At 36.4% G+C, this 21,718-nt stretch overlaps 1 protein-coding gene and 1 long non-coding RNA gene across 3 annotated transcripts; both read right to left on the bottom strand.

The window, feature by feature from the left end:
- Window positions 1-10,883: 10,883 nt before the first annotated feature.
- Window positions 10,884-11,780, bottom strand: LOC110745589 (uncharacterized). The gene is made up of 2 exons (XR_002524848.2): window positions 11,305-11,780; window positions 10,884-11,223 (listed from the first exon to the last, which is right to left on the bottom strand). It is a non-coding gene; the product is annotated as an uncharacterized LOC110745589 (long non-coding RNA).
- A 3,789-nt stretch (window positions 11,781-15,569) lies between these two features.
- LOC110745587 (Putative membrane lipoprotein) lies at window positions 15,570-18,833 on the bottom strand. 2 transcript variants are annotated; one of them, XM_088252986.1, is made up of 4 exons: window positions 18,398-18,833; window positions 17,931-18,206; window positions 15,853-15,902; window positions 15,570-15,690 (listed from the first exon to the last, which is right to left on the bottom strand). In XM_088252986.1, the coding sequence occupies exons 1-3, from the start codon at window positions 18,636-18,638 to the stop codon at window positions 15,889-15,891; spliced, it is 531 nt and encodes a 176-aa protein (XP_088109112.1). In that variant the 5' UTR covers window positions 18,639-18,833; the 3' UTR covers window positions 15,570-15,690; window positions 15,853-15,888. The 2 variants fall into 2 exon arrangements, with proteins under 2 accessions (XP_088109112.1, XP_021801404.2); XM_021945712.2 differs by having other exon boundaries at window positions 15,570-15,902.
- Window positions 18,834-21,718: the final 2,885 nt, after the last annotated feature.

Below are 21,718 nucleotides of genomic sequence, written 5' to 3'. Positions count from 1 at the left end.
AAAGAATATACCAGTATATGGTGTTATGCAAAGATAGCATAAAAAATGCCTCACATCATCCCAAAGTAGTGGTGATGGAGCTAAGCTTTATATGGAAAATACAATGTCTGGTCCAGTATACTTTCGGAAAATCATTTAGGTGCCCAACAGATAATCCATATAAAAATGCTTCAATACTTTTTTAGTATAAGCAAGAATTTCATTGGCATAATGATCGATCTTTAGGTTGAGACAAATATTTATTGAACTCTTTAAGAGTTTTAACCAAGTATTAACTCTTCACGAGTTTTGATCGATTATCAACTCTTCATGAGTTTTGATCAATTATCAACTCTTCAGGAGTTGTAATGTGTTGCAACCATATCATAATTAATGTACTCACTGAGGCAACTTGTACATATTAGTATTGAGTACAGATTAGTACAACCATATCATAATTAATGTACTCATTGAGGCAACTTGTACATATTAGTATTGAGTACAAATTTTGTGCTTCAGGCACATGTCCTTCAGGGACTTGCTTCATGCAATTTCAATCCTTTCAGGGATTTTGTTTAAGGGATTAAACTTTATGATACATTATATAGCTTAATATCCAGCTATTTGTTCTGCTTGTACATCTTTAAGGAATCGCTTCTGGTGATATGCTCCATGCATTTAATAACCCTTAAAGATAACATGTTGGTCTCCATAAATGTGCAATAAAAAGGCACGATTGCATCTGTAAACATGAAGAAACCCAACATTCCTTGTTTCTACTAGAAACATTGTGTTATATAAAGTGAGTATATTCCTCTTTATTTCAAACACCCATGTATAACCTTCAGGGTTAACATCTGGGGTTCGTACTATGGGTTTATTCTTTCACGTTCATTCTCATATGTAATGGAATTGCCTCTTTCCATTTTTGGCCAATGATATTGTCGACATTTAATAATAGAACATGGTTCCAATTAACACAACCCATTGATGATTTGAGTAGCTACTCCAAAACCAAAAATTGTCATGATCTCACCATTCTCAGGTGTATGCGCATGCATCAATTATAAGCATTTCTTTGCTTTTGGGTACCCAAGCCACTTCAGGGGCTTTTATTGTCTCTTTCCAGACAGACATCTCTTATAAGATGAATTATGTGAGAATGTGGATCATAACCTCCAATGGAGCATTATTTTACAGTAGGGCGTGGATAATATCCATTCAAGGAGTTGGAACATTTATAACCCATATATCTGTTATGCTGCAGGCATGCCACAGATTAGTACATACATGTCAATTAATTGTCCTTCTGGGACTTTAAACCATATAATTTGCTATGCATTAGGCGTGCACCGTTTTAATATTGACATGTTAATGGATTGTCTTTCCTGGACTTCAATCCATATCATTTGCTACGCAACAAACATGCATCATATTGATCACTGCTATACCCATGTTATGTTCTTATGGGACTTTAATCTATGCAGCGTATTATCAATGCATCCAACTTGCAATCTGTGAAATTTGCATTAATAATTCATGAATACATATCAGAATGATACAAGCCATTCTTATGGAATAGTCATAATACAAGTCGTTCTTCTGGAACGATCTATAATGCAAGTCATTCTTCTGGAATGGTCCTTTGCATGGCGTTCTTCTAGAATGGTTTTATCTCCCAATTTGGTTATCGTTCAAGATGTTGTACAAAATATCAAAATAAGAGTACAAGCATGAAATAACACAAATATTTCTTACATCCTTAGGTGGGAGAAACTTTGCTCAAATATCAATCAAGCTTGTATCGGCTCAGCAAATATAATGTAACGTTTGATGATCTAGTTATATATTATAAGAGCAAAAATCACAATTCTTTTGTCTCTGTAAAAAAAAAAAAATAACCCTCAATGTTAGGTTAACTACATGGATTTTTTCTTCAGATGGTGGTTCTAAAGAAACAGAGAGTTATAAAAAGAAAGAAAAGATACAAAGAATTGTGATATTGATTGCAAGGTAAGTAAGAAATCGGGGAAGGAAACTAGTGAGGTAACAGACAACAAACTCTCATTTCTCCTAGCCTAGAAGAACTTCAGGAGATTAGAGCATGTGGTCGTCCTTAGTCTGTCTTACAATTCCCTGACGTCACCGAAACGTGATTAGGGATAGTCTCACTTCCTGAATGGATGATTAGAGATAGTCTCGCTTCTCAAGCACATCGAGCGTTCAATGATAGGAAAAAAAAGTGGATATTGCATCACTTATATGGAGAAAACAGGAGAAAATTGGATGTATTCTGCAAAGAAATTTCGTTAGTAACATATTTATACACAAATTAGAGGAACAATTTGATCCGGTGAATCTCAAATTAACTACAGAAAATTATGAGGTGCTCGAGATGCTTTTGAAAAAGTGACTCCTTGAAATCCGTAAAAGCAAGATCGGCTTTGACAGAAAAAGTCCTTGAAACCCCTAAAGTGCCGACAAACATTAATGGAGGTTGCATGAAGCTTTGAAATCTGGAAAAGAAAAAGAGAATATGGGTATTTGAGAAAATATTGAGATCCTGAAAACGTTGCCACATTTCCGTCTATAGATATTTCCTTTGTAAGGCCTGATTGGAGTAACTGCATTTCAACTCAACTTCCTTCCATTTTCTGAAAATTCAGCTTTTCTAAGACTTTCCTCAAAACCTTTTAAAATGGCTTCCTCTTCTTCTCGCCTAAACCGTTTTGATTTAAATGTTGCTCCCAAAACAACTCGTCACGCTAAAGTCTGGCGTCCATCCTTTGTATCCCAAAATCGTCATCTCACAGTTAATGACTCTGTGATGATGAATGATACGACTGCTATCATAGTGGCTAAAAATTTCCTTACTCCTATGGATGAAGTACTATTAACAGAAAGGTCCGAGGAAGAGGCTATTGATGACTCAATGGCTTTTAGCATTCAGAGTGCTGCTTCTGTTTCTAACATTGCTAATCGTTTGCGTGCCCGAGCAAACTAGATTCAGGAGTTGAACACTGAAAATTCGTCTCTTCGGAGAATGCTTCATGAGTCTCACTACGTAAAATAATAGGGCTACATCTTTAGTGTTTACAATCTCACTGGCTCACTGATTTTTCTCTCTACTCTCTCATCTCACTCTTCCTCTTTCTTCCTTCTCTGCTGGGCTTTCTTTCTTTCTTTCTCACATGGTGTGCTCTCATCCTTTTTTCTAGAGAGATCCATTCTCTACTAATGGAGGTGTCTATTTATAGGCCAAAATATTGGTTGTTCACTCACAAGCATTTGGCTTCACTCGAATGTTTGGCAGACAAGCATCATCATTATTCTTCAATCAATTAGGTAGTGGGCTCTACCATTTTGGGCTCCATTCTTGACTATACAACATTCCTCACCAACCGATCAAGATCTTAGGTTCTTTTCTTTTATTGTGAAGTAAAACACAAGTGTCATTGTTTAATGGCTTAATTATCAATATGCCCCCTGTACTTTACCGAAAATCCCACTTTACCCACTACAATTCAAATTGGGTCACTATGCCCCCTATGCTCACCTTCCGTGTCTCACATTACCCTCATTTGTCATTTCGTAACAAGATGCGTTAAGTTTACTTAGGTGGCATGATTAGTTTAGTAATTTCATCCACGTGGACAGGTGTAGGTTACGATGTGGCAGGCGTCATGGCATTTTTTTGGACCCCTCATCAGATTGAGGCTTAATAATCGAAATTGAGTATATGGGGCTGTGCAGTCGAGTTAGGGTTCAAAAAATTAGGGATCTGGTGCAAAATATTGAAGCCAACAAATTTGGGAATGTCATATACAGTTTTAAAATACTTGAAATTGGAGTCAAATCTTTGAATGGGATAGAAAAGGTAGGCTTTTTGTGTTTGAATATTGGTTAAGTTGAATCTGCTAAAAGAATTTGGGTATACTTTCACTTGAGATTAGGGGCAAGAATCATTGAATATTGCTTCGTGTTGGACTTTAAGGCTACAGCTTGAGTTGGTGTAACCATGACTGTGCTTAGAGAAGTTGGAGATGTTCAACCCGAGTGTAAGTGGACCCTAAGTTCACTACTTTGTCAGATTTCTACATTGTGCTTTTGGATGTTTGTTATTGTATTATTGTAGTTTTTGTCGATCTTTTAACTCTTTGGTGGTCCTTCTGTTATCAGTGGTCCTTGTTTTTTTTTTTCTTTGGTGCTTCTGTTGTTTGCTATGTTTGTGTAAATCTGAATGGTTTTTGTTCTTTATTTAGTGTGTAGCTTTGTTAGTAATCCATTGACTAAGGTAGTTAAGGCACTGTATTAATGTCACAACCCGATTCGAAAATAAAGAATATTCCCGAATCATGGTGTGAGTCATACCATAGTCATAAGAATAAAATCCTACAACCATGATATGATGAGAAATAGAGCCACAAAATATTACAAATTTACTTAACATCACAAAATCAGAGTCGCAGTAGCTTGTAGTTAACTACACACTAAGATCTTTAACAAACGGTTGACTACTTTCAAATATTAATTACACAAATCAACAATAAAAGCCCAGCAGCTTAGTTGAACCCGCTTCCTCAAACTTCTTCTTTAATCCTGCACAATCTATTAGGGTATGAGCATTCTAATGCCCAGTAGAGTACCGTCAAACCCCTCAAAGTCAGCTATCACAGTCAATCAAAGTGTCATGCATCAAGCAACACAAGGTATATGATAATTATGTAATCAGACCAGATAAATAAATTTGCATATGCGATGATGTCATGAACTCACTCCCTTCTAATCCCACTAATTCATATCCTAGGGCAACAAGCTTGCATGTCCCATACCATGCGTTTTACCAATGTGGCTCCGAATACCCTAAAATATGAACTAGCGCCCATCCGTCCCTTAACCCATTTTTCTTTTGTTTACGAATTTCTCAACTTTCACTTATCATTAGAGGCCCTGCTCCCATCACCTTAATATATTCAAGCTCTGCTCCGGTCACCTGAATATATTCCACATTTAATTTACTTAGATATATCTAAGGCCTTCTCCCACCCCTTAGATATATCTCAAACGACAAACACACACACCCCAAACACCACTGTCTTTATGATGCATATGTAATGCAGCGCAAACATAATTTATCTCTGCAGAATAATAATATAGATAATAACAATAATATTCCAGGCTTCATCACATGCATAATAATATTCACTCAACGTCAAATAATATCCACGGAGACACATCAACAATAATATTCACATAACATCAAATAGTATTCACCAAGCAACGCAACAATAATATTCATATTTATAGTACTATATATAAGCACCAAGATTAAAAGTGACATAGCCCAATCATCGGGAAATCAGGAAACCCTACCTCAAGTCCAGCTAGCTTAACCTTGTGCGATTTCGTCCTCGAAAGTACGCAGAGTAGAACACCTAGTTAAGATAATTTACTAATTAAAATTCATTGGAAATAAAGAAACAAATTTGAGTGTCCTATTAGCGCACATAGACCTAAAACCCCATAAAACACCTGACAAGTTGTTTGACCCGATTGTTACTCCCTTAACCAAGCAAGCATAGAACCAAGCGTTAAGGAAAAACTAATCTATTCCCCCCCTATAATAGTTCTACTCTTTGGGATGTTTAAAATCAGGTGGTTTAGCTCTAGACTCATAAAGAAAATTTAAATCATCAATTTAAAACTAAAATTTCAGTTTTGCTAAACATTTGGGTTGGAACACGTTAACTTTGAAAATTCACTAAATATTGAGTTCAAATCAAAATAATGTAAAACTTTCCAAATCACAACTAGACATAGAAACATTAAAGATGTCAAAATTTGATAAAAATTAGGGTTAAGGAAGCATGTCAAAATAGAAACCAAAACAGACGAGGCTGCATAACGTTCTTCTTTTTCAGGTTTGTACACTTTATTTTGAAAAATCACCAAAATTACAATTTACAACCAAACTGGATAAAACCTTCCAGATCTGAAGAAAATACGAGAAAGTAAAACATACTAAAATTTCATGAAAATCCAAGTTTAGGAAGTTTTCAAACACTTACTTCAAAACAGGGTATGCAGCAGAATCAAAACAATTCCAGCAGGATAGTCTCTACTTTGAAATTTCACAAAAAAATTAATTTAAAATCAAATGGCACAAAACCAACTTTGAAATAACCCTTGAGATATTCATTTTGATGTAACAAAACCCCAAAATGAAATTGAAACAAAAATCATATCGAAATAATCTAGAACTTCACAAAAACACACTTCGAAAGATATATATTGAGGCATTCTAACCACACTTGGTTTAAAACTAGTACTCAAAAAGACAATAAAAAGAAGAGCTTCAAGCCTTCAAAGAATCATTTACTTGAGATGATAGTGGCTAATTTGAGCAATTGAATGATAAGCCATTTGAGAGAAAGTACATATCTATAACAAGAAATTCAACATAATAACAAGTTTTGTTCACACCAAGTTTTAGAGAGTTATAATGATTGCGTTTGGATGATCTTTGGATATGTTATAAAGAGGACAATTTGGAGTAACTATTATGAAGAAACCATATTGTTTTGAGCTTTTGAAATGAGTGTTTTGGACTGAAAACGAGGGAAGGAACCAAGGTTGAAGACTATAAACAAGTTCCACTCTAAACGTTCCCAAGGTGGCTAGAGAAGTCTGATCAATCTGAAATTTTGATATGTTATAATAGACAGCATTTCAAACAACTTTGATGAAGGAACCAAAGTCATTTGAGTACATGAATTCACAGAAACAAACTGAAACCGAGCATACTGCTGTGAAATCAGGAAATGGTAATCTTATTGTGATCATACCAATGTTTCAGAGCCTAAACTAGTCGGATTGAGCTGAAATTTGAGTATTTTATAGGAATCACGTAAATGAACAACTTTTATGAAGAAAGTTTTCTCATTTGAGCTTCCGAAATTTGAGTTCTCGGCTGCTCCAAGGAAGTGACGAATTTTGGATTTTGAAGAGGAACAATAGAAGAATAAGGATGAAACTAAGGTGAATGAGGAAGAAAGGATGATACAATGAATGATGAGGATAAGAGTGAATTTATGATTGAAAAGCCTTAGGCTAGGTGAGTCATTAAGTTAAGAAAGAGTGATGATTCAATGAATGGGGAGGAAGAGGATAAGAAAGACTCTTAGGCTAGGTGAGTCACCATTTTTAGACTAGGTGACTCATCCACCATAGGTTTACAACTCATCCCAAAATCAGATTTTTGAAGAGAATGTAAGTGGGAAGGGGGGAAGAATGAAGGAGGGAAGAAATGCTTGGCTTACACGTTGCCTCCTACTTTCTTTCTACAAGGGTATTTTGGTAATTATCCACACATAGGGGTGTTTTGGTCATGTTTGTCCAACTTGAAATTAAACCCCACTTAATTTAATAATCTTCATCCAAAATCACTTGATAAAATACTCATAATCAATCTCCACAATTATATTATTTTTCACTAAAATATGAAAATCCACCTTGAATTTTTCGGGGTATTACAATTAATTTAGGCTTGGTATGTGGCAGATGAAAAAATAGATGACCTTGTGACATTTAAGTTATGTCATGGAGGTAAGGTACTTAAAAAAGGCTCGGGTGAGAGAGCATGGTCTTACTTGGGTGGTTCCGTAAGTTGGTTTGACTACATAGAGGCTGAGTATATGCCCATGCTAGAGTTGTGGGCTATGGGTAAATATATTGGTTATGAGGATGGTGTGGCTTTTTATGGTGAAGAAGTTGGGACTGGGAAACTAATTGAAATCAAAACATATGGAAATCTATTATACTATATGAAGGGATTTCCTAAGAGCCTATAGATAGTGATTGTGATATATATTGGGGATAAGGATGAGCAAGTGCAAAATGTGTATGAGGATGAGCAAGTGTATAATGGGGATAAGGGTGAGCAAGTGAAAAATTTGGATGAACAAGTGTATAATGGGGATGAGGAAGTCTATAATGAGGACGAGGAAGTGGTAAGTGAGGATGAGGAAAGCGAGGATGATAAAACTAATTATCCAAATTTTGTAGATAGTGATTATGAACAATCTGAAATAGAGGAGGCCCTCTTGAAAAATGATGACAGGTGGTTTTGATGGATATGTGGATCATAGTATAGTGGATAGTGATCTAAATGTAGAGGAAGATGATCACTCAAGAAGTGGGACCACTTCACCTGCACTTACAAGCACATATAGCTCTTCAAGTGCAGATGAATCAATTGCTAATTTGAGAAGAAAGAAGCATAGGATGCCAAAGTATGAGGACTTCATACCCAATACTGATATGGCCAACCCAGTCTTTAAAAGGGGGTTGAGGTTTGCTAATGCTACCATGTTCAGGAAAACTATGAGGATTTATTCTATAAATCATGGAAGGGAATTAACTTTTAAGAAGAATGATCCAACAACAATAAGAGTTGTCTGTCATGAAGAGTGTCCCTTTGTTTTACACGCAAGCACTACAGCTGGTAGCACATATCTCCAAGTGAAGACATGTAATCCGAGACATAGATGTAGTAGGGGTAGTAAAAATAAACATGCCAATGCAAAGTGGTTGGCTCAAAGGCATTCTACCCAATTAAGACTTAATCCAAATTGGACAGCTTCTTCATTTTCATTTGCTGAGCAAGTGTTTACAGACTATGGCTACCATCCTTCTAGGACAGTGGTGTATAGAGCAAGGGCATTGGTAGTTGATATTGTTGAGGGATCTTTCATCAATCAGTATGAAGCATTGTAGGACTACTACAATGAGTTGAGAAATAGAAATGTGGGAAGCACAATTATAATGAAGTCTTCATTGGAAGGACAAAGGCCTAGGTTTGAAATGTGGTATATATGTCTTGCAGCTTGCAAAAAGGGCTTTTTGTGTGGTTGTAGGCCTTTAATTTTTTTGGATGGAACACATATAAAAGGGCCTTACCCAGGGCAATTGTTATGTGTTGTTGGGGTTGATGGCAATAATGACATGTTTCCAATTGCCTGGTTGTTGCCTACGTTGAGGCCTTCAACACATGGATGTGGTTTTTGGAATTACTTGGTCAAGATCTGAATATAGGCCATAGCCATGGACATGTCTTCATGAATCACAAGTAGAAGGGACTAATAGATGTTGTATCCACTTTATTCCCAAATGCAGAGAAGAGGCACTGTTTTATTCAAACTTTAATATTGAGCATAAAGGTCTGGCTCTGAAGCTACAAATGGAAAACATTGCAAGGAGTACTATAGTTCCCTGGTATGATGTTGAGATGAGGAAGATGTTGGAGCTTTCTACAGAAGCTCATGCTTGGCTTGTAGAAAGGGACCCTAAGCATTGGAGCAGGGCACATTTTAAGACTACTAACAAATGTGACATGCTCATTAATAACCTCTGTGAAGCCTTCAACAAGAGCATATTGGATGCAAGGGAAAAGCTAGTGTTGACAATGTTAGAAAGAATTAGGCTCTATATAATGTTTTTGATGGCTAGTAGAAGGGTGGCTTGTGGTAAATGGCATGGCCAAATTGGTCCAAGAATAACAAATATATTAGAGAAGACCAAAGAAAAGGCACAATGGTGTATTCCCAAGGGTGCTAGGCAGAACAGGTTTGAGGTGATGCACCATAGCGGTCGAATATTTGCTGTTGATTTGAATTCCAGATCTTGTTCATGCAATGCTTGGGACTTCAATGGACTACCACATCTGCATGCATGTGCTGCAATAAGTTGCTTTCATGAGAATCCAGAAGACTACATTAATGATAGTTATAAGAAGGAAACTTATCTAAGAACCTATGAGCCTGTAGTTATGCCTATGACAAGCTAAGACCAATGGATTAAGACAAATCTACCTCCATTGATGCCTCCAAAATATCATAAACAACTTGGTAGGCCAAATAAGTCAAGGTACAAGACTGCAACTGAACCCAAACAACCCTCAAATCCAAGCTTCCAAAGTATGGAATTCCATTAAAATGTGGCAATTGTGGAGGAGAATGCCATAATTGGAAAAGGTGTAAGGTACAACTCTCCTTTAGTTTGTTTTACTGTCTTTACTATTTAATTGTATTTACTAATTCAAATTCATATATTCTTCTCAGGAGCCTTGGAATCCTAACTCAAAGCCTCCAAGTAAGAAGGCTACGAAGTCTTTTAGACCAAGCTCTAAGTACTAAATAAACTCATAATTTAATTGACTAGTATTATTTGAATTGGGTATTTTTTTTACTGTGTTATTTTTTAGGTGAGAAGGAGAGATTGTACACAATCCCAAATGGAACTAAGGCCAAGAGGTCAAGGTACCGGCTCTCAGCCAAAAGGCAATGGACTATGCACAAGGCAATTGAGGAAAAGGAAAGATGGAGGACCATGTTCCCAAGGGGCACAACTGACCCAACAACCTCAAACTGAAAGCCACCCTCCTTCAAATGAGCCACAAACCAGTCAATCAAGGCCAATGTCACAGCCTGTTACCACTGCAGAAGGGAATCAAGCTAGGAAGAGGATGAAAAGAACTGCACAGAGGAAGCACTTTATCAAAGACCCCTTCTTCCACCCTTGAAGAGGATGTTATAATTGAAATGGTTTTAGGTATGTTCGAATGGATATGTTGCTTTTGGGATGTTTGAATGGATATGTTATTTTAGGATGTGCAAAACTTCATTTGTAAGCCATTGCATTTTGGTTTTTGGGAGGATTTGTGATGGATATTGGTAATGGCTTTTGGGATGCTTGTGATGGATTTTGGTTTTGGGATGATTCCATCAAAAACTACTTTTGTAAATTGCTGCTCAGGTTGAATGGATATGGATTTAAGGTTGAAATGGAATGTTTGTATCTTTGTATGAAATGGAATGTGCTGTTGGAGATGGATTTTATATGGAATATTTGTATCTTTGTATGGCATCAACTTCATTGCAAAACATTCTTAACATATTACATTAGCGAAAAGGAAACCAATGCATCCTTTCAATTCCATTTCATTACATACAATAACAACAAGAAGGAAACCAATGCATCCTTTCAATTCCATTTCATTACATACAACAACAAGAAGAAAGAAACCAATACAGCTCCAATCAATATTCACCTCCTTCTTCGAATTTTGGCATTTTCCTCTTCCAATTTATGAATCTTCATCAGCAACCCAGGTATCACCACCTTTGAACGTGGACACATTTCAGGATCATATCACTCCCAAAACTGACATACTCTCTGTCCTCTTCCCTACATTAACCCACATATACCAAATATCAATTCTTCTTGTCCAACAAATCACCCACAACTGTGGCATTTTATGTTTCTTACCTTTTTTGACTTTGGGCACACTTGGAATCTTCGACCTGGGTTTGCATCAATCCATGATGTCACCATCACTGCCATCTTTCCATAGTGACAACGAGCACCATGCCTTGCTGGTCTGATGTCCATTTTTTTCTTCGATTCACCCAACCCCAACAACTTCACTTGATGTCGACTTCAATTTGAGCTACAAAACACCAAAATTTTAGGGTTATGTGACTTCAATTTTTTTCCTAAATGATTCTAGGGCATTGCCTATCATAATATGGGGATCAATTTGGGGGTAATTTGGTGGAAACCTAAACCCTCATTCTGATTTTCACGGCCTATAAATGAAAAATATACCCAAGCTCTAACGCCATGTGGCTGCCACCTAAGCAAACCTAACGTCTCTTGTTATGAAATTGATAGATGAGGGTAATGTGGGACATGGAAGGTGAGCATAGGGGGCATAGTGACCCAATTTGAATTGCAGTGGGTAAAGTGGGATTTTCGGTAAAGCACATGGGGCATGTTGATAATTAAGCCTTGTTTAATACACCATATCTCTCTATCTCTCTTATCACAGTTGATATCACAAAGATAGAGAAAAATGGTGTTGAAATGTGTAGGGATCGTCATTGGGCTCGGCTGGGCCTTTATGTGCTTTTTTATTTTTCAGGAGTAGCCGAGGTTTCAAAGGGATTGGGCTGAGCTCGCCCATTGGGTTAGGCCTAGGCAGGCTTTCTAAGTTGGATCAGGTCGGGCCACCCACAGGCCGAGTAGGCTCGCCCATTGCCTTGAAGTAAATGTCTTGTCTTTTTACTTTAATTTATTTTTATTTTACTCCATTTACTTAAGTTTACAATGTAAATAAGGAAGTACACCCCATTTGGATTTAATTAAAAATACTAGAAAATCAAATTTCCAACAAATCAAAATATGGAAATCTAGTTTTAGTATAAGATACAGTTTATATCAATATTGATACCTCAATAAGTCAATGTATACTTTATACTAAAATCTCATAAAATCATGTTTGATTATTTAAGATGAAAGGAATATAAACCGCCAAAAATATCATTGAAAACATTAGTATTTTGAAAGTCCATTTTTCATACTTAGTCAATGTAAGGCTAACATAATGCTAACATTATTTTAGTACCTTGATGATGTAAAGTGCAAGTGATTGATAAGTGTGTAGTTGTCAACCTAGTTGTGCTAACTTAGAGTGCATCAAACACGATTTTAAAGATATTAACAATGATCCCTAGCAATGTGTATGAAATCATGATAGGTAAGCTTTTCTCACCAGGGAGCACATAATTTTAGTACGTGGAAGTAGTGGCGAAGCCAGGAATTTTCATTAGAGGGGGCCCTTCACAAAATTTTATAAAATAATTTGAATAGGAGCACTCAAGCGCTAACTATTTAATAAGTTAATACGATACTAAATACTTAATTTAGCCCACTTGATAATATCATTTCATATTGATTAATAATTTATTCATTCATTACAATCATAATTGTCCTTAATTTTATATTATAAAATGGTTAAATATTAATATCATCATCTAAAGACTCAAAAGTTAATAATTTATATTTCAACAAAGAGAAAACAAATACAACCAAAAAAAAAAAAATCATAAATCCCAATATTAAAGTACCCTACTCAAACATGTAAAAAAAGAGGGAAAAAATTCACAAAGCTTAAGCTTAAGTTAAACTAAAGAGGAAGAGAAAGAGAAGAATAAAAACTTAGGAGTTTTTAGTGTAAATATCATAACCTAACTTAGTAGATTTAATTGAAAGTAGAAGAGTGATATAGAAGTTTAATGGTCAATTTGTAGATAAAAAGAACCTAATATATTGTTTATTTTAGAGTAAATATAATATAATATATAAATGTAAGCGGTAAACAGATTGAGGGGGGGCTCTGGGACCACACTGGTCCCTACATGGCTCCGCCCCTGCGTGGAAGGCTAGGCATGCATGGTTGGGAAATCCCATTATCCTTTTTCAAGTAAATTGCAAAACCATGTCATTAAAAATTCAATAATTATCGTCACCGGGTTCTACCCTAATGTGTGTATGAGAAATCCCCATCCCCTTATAGTTTAGACTATCGTTTGTATTAAAAAATTAAAAAAAATCAAGGCAAAAAGTCACTTTTGGTCCATGTAGTTTATCACTTTTATCACTAAGGTCTTTGTAGTTTCAATTTGATCAATTTTGTCCTTGTAGTTTGAATTCCAAGCAATTCAAGGACAATCCCCAATTTCTATCAAATTATAAGGGGCAAAGAAAAATGGTAGGTAAGTTTTTCTTGATGATGGGCTCAAGAAAAATTGAAGAATAACGTGGTGAAATTAAGGGTTTGTTTGGTATCCAACTTTGATCTAATTTTATAAATTTAAAAACAGATTTTAAGTCCAAAGCTATAAAAACCGTTTGGTAGGCCTATTTTTAAAAACTCAAAAATACCCCATTATTAAAAGCAAAAAAAAGGTGAAGTTTTATAAATTATTCTCTCTCTCTCTCTCTCACATCTTTCTCTCTCCTCCCTCTCTCCATGCTGTCCCGTCTCTTTCTCTCTCCTCTCTCTCATCTCTCTCTCTCTCTCTCTTCTCTCTCTTCTCTCTCTTCTCTCTCGTTAATCTCAATTTGGGAATGTAGGGCTTTTAATTTTCTGATTTTAATTTCAATTTTTTTAGATCTTAAAAATAGTTTGGAGTTCAATACCAAACAAGTTTTTAGATCTTAAAATCACTATTTTAAAAACTCATGTTTTTAAAAAAAATTGTAGTTTTTTAATTTACTTTTTTGAGTAAGATACTAAACAGGACCTAAGGCATCCCTAGTCCCTGTGACTGCAATATACAATTAGGCTTAGTTGAAATGGAAGATAAGATATGACTCTAGAAGCTCATGGAAATGGCTGGCTAGGACTGCTCCACTTAATCTCTTCACCGTCTTTATGAAAATTAAGGGGTTCTCTCCCTTATTCTAGTACTTTCGAGTCTCTCCCTTTTTCCATCATGGCTTAAGATTCTACCCTCTCTCTCTCTCTCTCTCTCTCTCTCTCCACCAAACATTATCAAGATATTTGATAATCACTACCAACTTCCGAAAATTAACTTGTTCAATTTTTATTTCTTTAGCTCTTTTGTCAACACTATTGCAATTTTGTTAAAGTTTGTAACATTGGAACTGCGTACAACCTTTGTTTTAACAATTTCCTATGACAAAATGCTCTTTGTAGGATCACTTTCTAACATACGCTTAGCAGCATGTTGACTGTTTTGTTGAGACAACTTTGGCCTGGTCCTTTGGATGAATTAACATGAAGTACATGAGTACAGCTTATCAAGTACATGAGTTTCATACGAATCTGTCATCTTTGTCGAGTCAGTAACCCAACGATCAATCCTAGTGATGGATCGATCAATCGTTGCCTCGATGACCTTCATTATCAAATTCTGAGAATCACAGTCCAATCGTTCCATGTTAATGATAGGGTTTTGAAGATAGCTTCAGTAGACATCATATCATGTCTTTGTTAAAGACCATTTGTCCTGATATTCTTTGTAGGTACCTCATTCTTTCTGAGGCCGATGAGTTTGTGCCAATGACAGATTTATTGCAGCACAATTAGGGTGCATGACTCTTCCATAAACAGAGAGGAATGCTCAGTAATAACCAAAGCTTGAACATTAGTCTTAGGGTATTCAATCCAGTGCTCTAGTGCTACTTAATTGAGTCAGCATGAGAATTGTAGCTCAGTAAGCTCTAGTCTTAGCTTCCATGCGTAATTGAAAACGATGATCTTGAGCAAATCTTAATATCTATGTTTATAGATCAAGGATTCATCTTTATTACTCTGTGAGTTCCATTTAGTGTTTAATTGATCGCAGTTTGAGCTAAAAGGATTAGAGTTCAGCTAGTATTTTTGGCTATCTAGTTGATTCTAAGGGTGGTCTTTAACATATTTTGGTTTTCATTTGGGTTTAATCTGTGTCAAGGCATAGAAGAACAACTTTGGCCGAGTGCATTTTAAGCAAACACCTCCTCAAGATTATGCCAATTACAAGAATTTAGCATGCTGGCTCGACATGGTTACCATAGGAATTGAATAGATATAGACTATCCTCTGTTTTCCAATTTCTATATATGCAAATATTTATCTAGGGAAGACTATCCATGGTTACTCAACTTAAAGGGTTGTGCAAGATAAAGTCCATAAGCAACGTGAATCTTATTAGGTTTCATAAATATAACATTAAAACTGAAAATGAGGACGGCAAAACCTATGGTGCATCCGAAGCTGGTACAAGATAAATAATGTTGGAAACTATTGGAGGCACATTATCTGTATCAGGAATTTACAGAACTAATAAACAAAGGTCTTCTGTTCTGCACAAACAATGAAAAAAAAGGCTTTCTGAAAAACTATAAAAATGCTGCTTCTAAGAATGCAGCATCGAGGAAGCCTTATGTGAAACGTTTCTTACTTGCATATTATGGACCAACTATATAAATGAGTTTAAAGAGACTGGTCAGTGTAAGAATGCTTACAATCCTTATAATATATGCACCAGATAGTCTATGGTGTCAACTTTTTGTACCTGAAAGCAAGGATACATATGTTATTATTTTGTTCTTTCTCAAGTGAACAAAGGAAACATAAAGCAGAACAAGCAAACCGAAATCAGGACTTATCAGACAACAGTATCTTGAGCCTACACAAGATAGCGTAGAAATAGTGACATCAGTCATCGGATGAACCACATCAGCAAGGACAACTAAATGTGAAGGCCATAGCCATGAGTATTGAAACATTGTGATCAAAGTGCTGCCACCTATATATCAAACTTAGCCTCTGCTATTTAACAGTAAAGTGGTGTTAATTCCACCCCTATAACAGTTATTTTATAACAAATTTGTCCCTATCTAAAATTACCATAGAGGATAATTCTTAAAACCCTAAAAATTTGAAATTAACAAAAAAATTGGGGATGTCCAGGCCTTCCCAGGCCATGGCGGCATTGCCATGGAGAATGGTGTAAACATCATTCGCTCTTTTGATTGTAATAGTGATTTCTGAGTGCCAACCACCAAATCCAGAATTAAGCATTCATTTTAACCATTTATTTAGAAACTTTGAATGATCAAGCGGTCTGAGTGTAATAATGATTTGTCTACCCTATACAGAGTATATTCGTCTTATATATGGGTGTGAAAAGTTATAATATTTAAATATAAGAAAAAGTGTGGTGTGCCACTTATAGCATTTCAATATCTTAAAATGGGAAAAACTGTGGCCTTGCTGCTACGGCTATTACAGCAAGGCCATGGGGCTGGCCATGGTAGCTACCAAATATTTTTACTTTTATAGGGTGAGGGTTAGGGTTAAGGCAGAGGGTTACGGGAAAAGGAAGGAGGTATGGACGGTTTGGGAGAACTGGTGGGCAGGAAGACTAGATTACAGATAATTTTTAAATTCAAAATAAAAGAATTTGTGGGGTGGGCAATTTCATCACTCTTAGCAGCTATTAGTTCATAGCCATGCTTCAGAAATAATCCTTAAAATTACTCAAAGAAATAGAATCCTTTAAGCTGCAGCCTTTCAGAGTGAACCTAAAGGAAAAGAAAAGCTAGAACAATTTGCTAACGTCAGACTTATATAAGTTAGTTTGTTTGGGAAGCTCAGTTAATGTTTATCCAAGCTATCTAAATTCTGAAAAGAAGAGGGTTGAAAACTTACAAAGAACTATATCATTCCCTCTTGTGTGACTTACATAAGCTGTTCCATCAAGAGATGACTGTCTTTAAGAAATCATAATGAACTAGCTACACGAAGAACAAATATTAAATCCACTCACTCCAATCAATTCTAGATCAACCAATACCTCAAATGTATCACGTCATATATTTATTTCTAGTATAATACTTTTCTTTGGCGGGTTCTACCATCATGTTAGATATAAATGGCATACCATGGTCTGCAGGTAGAACTGACATCAAATAATTGGCCATTATGTTGGCCTCAAGCAGCAAATCATGATTTTACTAATTTTCCCGGATTTACTGTTTGAACGAAAATCAATATGGTTTATCGAATTTTCAGGCTAACTCATGATCACTGCCTGGGTTGTTACCCAAGAATGTATGGGCTAGTTTGGGATCTACTGACTGAGACTATTGAAGGGTGATTGTGAGACTATGCGCATTGACAAAAGCACATCTCAGATAATATAGGTCATTAATAGTCCAGTAAAAATGAGACTGTCGAAGCTCTCCCATCGAAAACAAAATCAAACACTGCATAGGACTAAAATTATTCCAGCTGGGTCTGTAGTCCCGTGTGACAAACTTGACCAAAAACAGTTCTTGTGCGTTGTGTAGCCATTACATTGTCGGGTTCCAAGAAGTCAGATTGTTTCTGGCTTTAATTTTACCTTAATGTAGTTCATTTTGGACTTCTTTCTTAAAGAAAATGATGATAGCTATCATGGTGGGAAAAATAAAGAAGACAATAAATGGTTGTAACTTGTAAGAAAACAGCAAAAGAACCACCAGAATTGTGGCATCAATAGGAATGATAATAGAGAGTTATCCTTTGACTATAATACAAGTTGTATGTGTCAACTTACCTCTGGGAGAGTGGAAGAAGCGTCCCCGAAATGCTTCTAAACTTTCACACATAGAACTAGCATTGACACTTAGCCGGCTCTTCATTTCAGATAAATCAACCCCTTTGTCCAAAAGATGTTGTTGCTTAAAGCTAGAGAACCTTCCACTGGCTTCTCTCTGCAGGTTTGTGAAGCAAGGTGCAATGTTGTTCCAACCCTCCCCTGCAATGTTTTTGGAGAAAAGAAGACCTCTAGATTGACCAAACCCCAATGCACCACTTCTTGCTGCCATAGCAGCTGGACCCAAAAAAAAAAAAAAAGCTAAATCTGGATGGGCACTGAAGACTACAACTTTGAATTTCACCAGGAAAATGAAAACATTCATATCAATAAAGAAAGAGATGTATGTGGTAAGCAACAAATACAACCAGCAGCACCAATGAAATGGTTCTCACATAAAGAGGCAAAATTACAAAATTAATCATTACCATTATAAGGAACTTGAAGGAGCCAATTTGCAGGAAGACCAATGCCAGCACCAAGCAGAGTGAAACCAACACTAAATCCAACACCACATCCAGCTCCAACATAACCAATCACCTCAGGCCCAAAACCAGGACCCCATCCAATACCACAACCAATTCCTACTCCCATTCCCCAAAATGCTCCAGATGTTGGGTGCACTGGGTTCCATCTTTCATACCTCCTGAACAGTCCTTTTATTATCATTATAGCACCTCAAAATCACTGATGAGTATGGAAATTATTGATAAATTTGGCGGGTATTTCGGAGATTTTGTTTTTTATTTAATTTCTGGGTATTTATGGGTATTTCATCTTCTAGAGAGAGTGAGCTGTGAGATAGGCGGAGGCTCCGAGAGAAGAAGAAAGGCACAGTATTCACTTTGAAACCAAGTTAGAATCGGTAGACCCATTAAGCAAAACTAAAAGAATATACTCTCCTTCATTAAATAAAAAAATAAAAAAGAATATACTCTTCACTTTTCTTTGTTGTTTAAATCATTGAGGGCTTGTTTTGGTACACATGATTGGCTTGGACTGGCTTGGACTAAATTTAGTACCATGTTTGTTTTATCTAATCCTAGTCTTAGATGGGATTGCGAATACCAGGCCCACCAAAAACACCTTTTTAGGAAGGGACCACTAATCCCATGTGAAAATGGAGGATTAACTAGTCTCAATGCTCACCAATGTATAAAATGCATATATTATATTGTAAAATTAATAATATATATTATTAATATTAAACTTACTTACACATATACTATAATGTACATATATACATGTATATACACATAAATATATCATATATATATATATATATATATTAAGAGTCTGGGCCAGTACCTGGTATCAGAGCCAAAAGTCCCTAGAAGAGTGGTTAAGTTTAAGGTTCAAACTAAGTTGTTGGTTTAATCTTCTGGTTTTTCTGTCAAGTTTCCTTTACTCACTAGTCATCGAGTTGTCTAGCTGTCAGATAGGCTCATTAGCCGTTGCCCGTTAAGCTAAGGCGTTGAGAGACCTAGGCAGGGACTAGCAACCTTGAATTAGGAGGAGAACAGAAGGAAAGCATAAAATCCAGAATTTTAAAATGGCAAGCCTTAGGAGAATGTTGTCTATCCGTTCTTCTGGAGAAGCAAGCTCTAGTAACAGTCCTAGCCATAGAACCCTACGAGTTAAAAACTCTCAAGAAATAATCATGCGGGACGTAGAAAAGGAGTTGTGCAACTGGGATATACCCAGAGTACCCATCACTGATATATACTATAAAGGATCTTTCAAGTTCAGATCTGATTACGCAATAAAAACTGTTGAAAAAACGATATCTGTCATTGATAAAAAAGATAGTTTTCAGCTATTCACCCAGAGTCAAATCGACCAGCATCTGGAGAGAAATTATAACTATTTGCGCATAGGATTGGTGCAGGTAGCGGTGAAACCACTTACCAGAACAGGATTGCCCAGTTCAATCTTGCTTTGTGTAAGAGATGGAAGACATAGAAAGTTCACGGATTCCTTGTTAGGAATAGTTGAGTCAACCTTAGGGGAAGGTCCGATATACTTTAACTGTTTCCCAAACTTTTCTGTTGCACTTTCCGACGTAAATGTCCTAAAAGCTTTAACATTAAATATTCAAACTCAGGGTTATGATATGGACCCAGGATCCCAAAATCTAGCGATCATTTATAGGGTTTCATATAAGGTTATGAACACTGTCTGTCCCAAAGCTAAAGATTTAGACAGCAAAGGTGAAACTACCTTGTTCCAAACCAACCTTGAAAAATCAAACGTGGCAGTCCCAAAAATGATAAAGTGGAGTGATATAACCCTACCAGAAAAGTGGATTTTGGATGAAATAGTCCCAAAGAAGCCCCTTGAAAATCAAGAACCTACTCGGATCTCCCAATTCGCTGATGGAGAGGTAGAAATACAATTCTCCAACGCTAGAAAAACTAGGATTGATCTAGCGCCCTTTGGATCTAACCTAGAACCACATAGGTCGAGTACCTCTAGGATTGATCTAGCACCCTCTAGATCCAACCTAGAACCCCATAGGTCGAGCACCTCCTCTGATATAGCTTACGATCTAGACCATGACAGAATGATCTTGGCAGGTCTTAGGAGAACCCAGGAACAGACACAAAGGCCAGCCTACAGGTTTGAGCAAACCCTTCCAAACCCAGGAATTAGGATGAATCCACCTCAACCCGAGCCTTCCTTCTCGGATGTAGAATTTGAAATAAATATGTTAAAATCCTTCGAAATAGAACACGAAAAGATAAAAAGGAATTATCTGAGTATTGAAAATATTAATAAAAGAATCTGGTTTGAAACAGCCTTTCAGGAGCATAGGCAAAATCATCTCTGGAAAGCCCATACCGCCTTTATGAAAGAAAAGAAATTCAATTGTTTCTTTTTTACGTGGTTAGATTGGTGTGCTCAGAAATATGACATTCCTGAATATAGGAGCCATATAGAGATGATAGGAAGCCCATTCTCGACTTACACTTCCAAAGATGGGAAATCAGTAAAAGCCGTACATCCACCCGAGATGGTAATTAAACAGAAAGATATGATAGCGGCTCCCTACAAAGAAACCACTTTCCTTGATGATAGCGCCAATAATTTTCGCACAGCGAGTAAAGAGGATATAGGCGCAGTTATTCAGCAGAATAATTACACCAACCTGTTTCTGCAGTCTCTAGGAAAGCAAGTCACTAGGATTGAAACGTCTGTTTCTGTAAAGGAGCAGAAATCCGACCCCGGTCCCTCAGAAACTAAAAGGATCAAGGAAATGAGTAGTCAGGTGTTCTTCAAACCACCTCCCCCTTTAGATAATAAAAACTTTAAGATGGGAAGAACATTGTCAGAAGATGAAAATTTTGTTGATATCCTGGCAAAGAAATTATCAGAAGTAAAATTGTCAGATAAAGGAAAAGGACCTCAAGTGTCGGTTCTCACTGAAGGAGAAATAGAGGACCTTGAAACGATGTTTAAGGAAGAACGACCTGAAATTAATAAGTTAACAAATGAAAAGAAATTCACTCAAACTGCTAAAACAAGAAATTACTACCCTAGACCCACTCCAGTAGATTTACAGTTTGAGGAAGATGGAATGTGGAATTCCGCTCAGTATGATGGAAGCTCCATAGTAGAATGGAATATTGATGGTCTAACGGAATATCAGATCATTAATGCAATGAAACATATGATGATGTACGCTACAGCCTCTAAGATAAAAGGAAATGGAGATAAGAGGGTGGCTGAAGCTATCATCGCAGGCTTTG

Source organism: Prunus avium, chromosome 5 (assembly GCF_965620075.1).
Source record: "Prunus avium chromosome 5, drPruAviu1.hap1.1, whole genome shotgun sequence".
Lineage (NCBI taxonomy): Eukaryota > Viridiplantae > Streptophyta > Magnoliopsida > Rosales > Rosaceae > Prunus > Prunus avium.
Note: the sequence above shows the minus strand (reverse complement) of the source record. Positions and strands in the feature narration are given on the sequence as shown.